This window comes from Aptenodytes forsteri, unplaced genomic scaffold (assembly GCF_000699145.1).
Source record: "Aptenodytes forsteri isolate BGI_AS27 unplaced genomic scaffold, ASM69914v1 Scaffold353, whole genome shotgun sequence".
In the NCBI taxonomy this organism is placed as follows: Eukaryota; Metazoa; Chordata; class Aves; order Sphenisciformes; family Spheniscidae; genus Aptenodytes; species Aptenodytes forsteri.
This window is the reverse complement of record NW_008794953.1, coordinates 1,097,302-1,102,482: the sequence shown is the minus strand read 5'-3', so window position 1 is coordinate 1,102,482 and position 5,181 is coordinate 1,097,302. Positions and strand designations below refer to the sequence as shown.

Sequence of the window (5,181 nt, the reverse complement as noted above, 5' to 3'; positions counted from 1 at the left end):
TTAAGACTTAAGGTAATGAGTCCAGAAAATTATTTAAGTGTTTTCTTACATTTGAATTTTGATGCGATCCTTTATCCATCAGTGGTGCAATCAAATTGTTCCATTCTACAGCAAAAAAAAAATCTCAATCTTCTAAATACAAACACAAGCAGCCACATTATTCCATTCTGCTTCTTAGTGGAAGCAATTTTCATCAAGGATGTCCTAGTGACATTTTCTCTGACACCTAACACTTCAGAAGAGTAAGCTTTTTATTGAGAGTTTTGGGGTTTTAAACTGACTTGTGGGGAATGCAGAGTTCATTCAGTACATGTAGACTGGGACAGCAATAGTTCACAATCAAAAGTTAATTTGCAGGACAGGAATTGCTATATAAATTTAAATTTATTTCAGCTTCATTCCCCTGAGGCAACAGCTTTAGTCACCACCACCAAATGCTTTCCTGGTGGAGCTGCACAAGATTATTTCCACCCGGCAACTACCAGGAGAAAATTAAAGAAAGACGCACAAAAATGAAGAATGTAAGAGTGCCCATCCCTGTAGTTTTTACTGAAAATATGGACTGCCAAATCCTGGATGCTTGCATTTAAAAAAGACAATGAAAATTGAAGTATTATATTTAAACTCTCCATTTAATGGAAGAAAAGCATAACTCTCCCAGAGAAACATAGCAGGATTTTCTGTTGTTTTACATGCTTCATTTCACCTCTTTCTAAGGAAAGGAATTATTTTTTCAGCCAAATAGCCTGTCCCCTTCTCCACACCCTCTCCAAACACATGGTTGACTTTTCATGCTACCGGCCTCTCAGCAGCAGCACAGAAGTCTTGCAGCCTCCTCAGCTATTCGGATCTCCTGCATAATTCAGGCAATCCCCAAAACTAATACACAGTGTGCAGCAGCCCGACCCTGCCGCACCCCTCTTGCGCCGGCATCTTCTCCTTTCCCCTCTGCTTCCACCACGCCAAAGCTGGTGAGAATTGTCCGAGGTCATCCTGTGCCAAGGACGTCCAACTTTGATGGACACCCAGCTCTTTGGCTGCCTAACGTCCTACCCTTTTAGCACGGTGTAAGAAAGGTTGCAAGGGTGTAAGGTTATTATTTTGAAGTCCTCCACAATTAGTAACAGACAAATAGCAGCAGGACAAGAACAGTTGCTTCTCAGGGTGTTTGAAGGGTTCTTTTTGCCTTACAAGAAACCCACGAAGAGAAAACAGCAAATGGAGATAAGCTGGGACTTCATTTTATGCGAAAGTTGGATTGAAGTGTTTTTGGGACACAAACCACGCAAGCACACTACCAGTTTCGAAGCTTCAGCCTTCCACCACCTCACCAGAAACGTAGCCCGGGGTCTGCTCGGCTCCGCTTCTTCCAGCTGGCCCTTGGCAACCTGCTTTCCTGCGTTTGTAACCCCGCTCTGTGTCGTAACACACTGGTAACAATAACATTTCTGAAATCGAAATGCTTTGCAGGCCAAAAAGCTGAGCTCAATCAACGCAGGGGGAAAGCAAACCACGGAGAGCTATTGTTTCTGAAAACCGTCCAAAATCTCTTGGCGCTTCAAGGCATTCCCAATGTCCTTTGCACTATTTCCAGGAAAAATGATTCCCAAGGCCTTGCATATTAAAAAAAAAATCTGGCTTATATCAATAAACATGATAACTGCTGTATTTTTTCTCTTTAATCAGAGCACAGCTAGCATGTAGAAGCAATCAGAGCCGAGTCGAATAGCCTGTTTTAAGTGTAGCATTTCAAAACTCCCAAATTCTCCGTTGAGGAGTGCAAATTAACTCCTGGGACTCCTGAACCTGAGCATCATCTTTGACTACATTTATGTAATGCAAGTTCATGAAGAAAATTTGTGGGCAGATGTTGGCGGAATAAGTGGTACAAAAGGCAGAAGGGCAGTTTTTCCGACCAAATAAACTTTTTCAACTTGCCTGTGTCGTGGCAGAAGCACTGCCTGCACCAGTGGTTGGGTTGCAAGCCTAGAAACAGGATTGCTGGTTCTGATCTCAAATCCTAACATACTGACATTCAACAAGTCATTCAAAGCTCAAGGGGGTTGCAGAGGGAGGTTAAAGGATTTAGAGGAGATGAGGGGTCCATCTACCTTCCTTATCCCCTACTTGATACAGGAAATCCAATTTGCAATTAAATTGGAAATAAAGTTAAACTCAGAGACATATAATATGTGGCCCAGGACAGACAAAACTTCAGGCAATATCATGGGTAAGAACATTGAATCAGTAACAAACCGTTGGCAATCACCACTACTCCCATACCATATATTGTTTCTACTAGCTGTGCAATATAATGAGCGTTGTACTTATAATCCAATACAACCAACCAAGAATGTGCAGACATCCCTCGTTCAGGATAATAGAACATATTTTGTCTCATTTTCGCTATTCAGAGAGCTGAGAAACCCTTCTATTCTCTGGATTATGAGCTGTTCTTGCAGTCTTACATAGCCAAAAAATAAAAAGCTTTGAATGTCTCTGTTCTTCCTATCCACAGGGTCTCAGGTGGGTGGCTTTGGAATAAAGAACTTATAAATGAAAACTTAGATGATCAGGTGTACTTTAAGATTTTACAGCTAAAGGGAAGTCTTTAGGATTTAGGAAAGGTGTGAAAAGATACACGGCCATAATTTTGTAATTTATATTTATCCACCCCCTGCTCCAAGCATCATATTTTGAAGAGATAAGGAAGAGTCTAGTATCCCTGTGAGAACAGTGATAAGCTTATGGCTTGTTTTCAGATTTCACACCACATGCTGTCTCTACCGCAGTCCCCTAGAACAACCGCTGTCTTCATGGGAAGGCACTGTGCAATGAAATAGTCTTTCAGGCACATTTCACAAAACCAGAAATGACGGGTTAGGGAATTTTGTTTGGTTTTTTCAAACAAATGGTGCGCTTTATGATGTCCTACCTCACATCTCTATCACCTCTCTACCTATTAGATTTTCCAAACGCTTAACCTTACTGTGATATTTAACATGGGTATTTTATTTTCGGAATGATTGTGAAACCCTTTACATGTCATGGAAAATTAAAGAACAAAGATCTACTAAAACCAAAGCAGTTTCATTCCCTTGTTTAGCTGAATATACCTCCAACCCTGTGATTTCACAAATATTATTAAAAATATATAGCCAATTTATTACTCAGGTTCAGGGCAAAGAGTTGCGTTGTGAGGTTGGGGTTTTTTGTTTGGGGTTTTTTGGTTTGGGTTTTGGGTTTGTTTTTTTTTTTTAGTAATAGCTTTGCAGCTGCTCTACCTCAAAAATTTCAGCCTCAGAAATATGGGACTGAGTATTGGGAAAACCTCACTTAACTATGTAATATCTGTGCATGGGTAAGACAGTTTTCTTGTCGTAGCAGCTAGTCCTAACGTTGGTAACCCCTGCTGGCATTGCTGGGTAATGGGATTCCCATGCCTGAGGTGTTAATGCCTTTGGGACATCTCAGTTACCAGAGCCAAGAGAATAAAAACTCTTCTGTGTTACTGCTTTTATAAATGTAGTCCCCAATTCAGTCTGTTAGTAATTTGTCTACCACAAAGTTACCACCGCCTCTACAAAGAAGAATGACATTAAGTTGTGAGGCCACTCTGAACCAATGCAGAGCTGAAAAAATATTTCATCCCTTCAGGAAGGAAATACACTACCTTTATAATTACTAGGAGAAAGTTCAGTTAAGCATGAAAGTAGGCTTCACACGCATAATAAAGAGTAACAGTGACAAAACCTTGCATCTAATCTGCTTTCCTTCCCTTCACTGCAGAGACCCCTGGAAAAGCCGGACGGCCTGGATGTTTCGGATCAGAGCAAAGAACATCCCCAGCATCTGTGTGAGAAGTGCAAAGTTTTGGGCTACTACTGCCGCCGTGTGCAATAAACCTTCAAAGTGGCCTCTTCCCGTCCCCATCATCCTTAAAGATCCTCTGGCAGCATGCGATCAACAGCAACACAACAAATCAAGATAAAAGCTAAAATAATTGCCAATATTGCCTATCTAATAATATGCCTTACCATTAATAGAATATAACATTTCTCCTGTGCGTGCGCACGCATGCAACAGGTATTTACAGGACTATGATTTGTATACATACATATATATGTAAATTTATATATATATGTACACACACATATATAAAGCGTCACTGATAGTGTCCACAACAGAACCGCGGTTGCGGGTTCTGCTGATTGTTTACACAGACCCTATATCATGGCCAGGTGAAATGAAGTACTATTCAATAGGCAAGGTATAATATTCACAAGGAATATACGTTATATGTATGGCTTTTGCAGAGGTTAAATAACTGCGGGGCCACTAATTGCAAGCACTCTCCCACAACATGAACGTTATTCCTATTATATGACAAGACAAAGGAAGATGAAACAAGCCACGGCATAAAAGAAGGAAAATTATTGTTTTCCCAGTTTTAGAAAGTCTGAGAATTTTGTGCTGCTGCTTTCTTGGACTTTTTCTATTTGTTACCATCGCTTGGGCAGGGCTTAGGCAAAATCATTTTTGCAGGACGCGGCAAAAAAAAAGTGAATAATTGTTTGAGGGTGTGAGTTGGGTAGAAAGGGAATGCCATAATGGGACCCAGAGCATCAGGAAGGATTCCAAGAGGTTTTTGAAGGAGACAAAATTGGCTTGCTTGGGCGACTAACAGATCCTTCTCTTGTCATATAATCCCGCGGAAAAGGTCCCTGTATGTGTATGGGCTGTTCATTAGGCCACAAGCACACTAAATTTACTGTGAATAAGGGGGGATAAGAATACTTAAAACTGCCCCCAAAACTCTTAATTGAAAGATTAGCCAAACTAACTATTTATAATAGTTCTAAAGCCACTTTCTGGAAATATTTTTATGTCCTGTTTTCTACTGTACAAATTTGGTATAATGTAAAACTTGTTAGCCATAGGGGTGTTACGAGGCATAGAGAACACTCTATATACGCTTCCCTCTCTATGTCTTCCTGAAACACCTACATACCTGAGGAGAAATGTAGGAGTTACATTTTGTTGTCCCATTTCAGGTAGAACTTTGTGCAGGGGCATCCTGCTGCAAAGAAGTATCTCATCAGGGATTGGGAAATACCATGAACTGAAAGTACCTCTAGACAGTATCCTGTTTGTATGTCTACGTAAGAGTACATTGGCAAA

General features: G+C 40.6%; 1 protein-coding gene across 1 annotated transcript in view; it reads left to right on the top strand.

The window, feature by feature from the left end:
• ZCCHC24 (zinc finger CCHC-type containing 24) overlaps positions 1–4,076 on the top strand; it is a 115,394-nt gene extending 111,318 nt beyond the window's left edge. The window contains exon 5 of the mRNA XM_009275446.1: positions 3,790–4,076. Within this exon, the coding sequence (XP_009273721.1) occupies positions 3,790–3,903 (114 nt within the window). The 3' untranslated portion in view covers positions 3,904–4,076. The remainder of the gene's footprint in view (positions 1–3,789) is intronic.
• Positions 4,077–5,181: the final 1,105 nt, after the last annotated feature.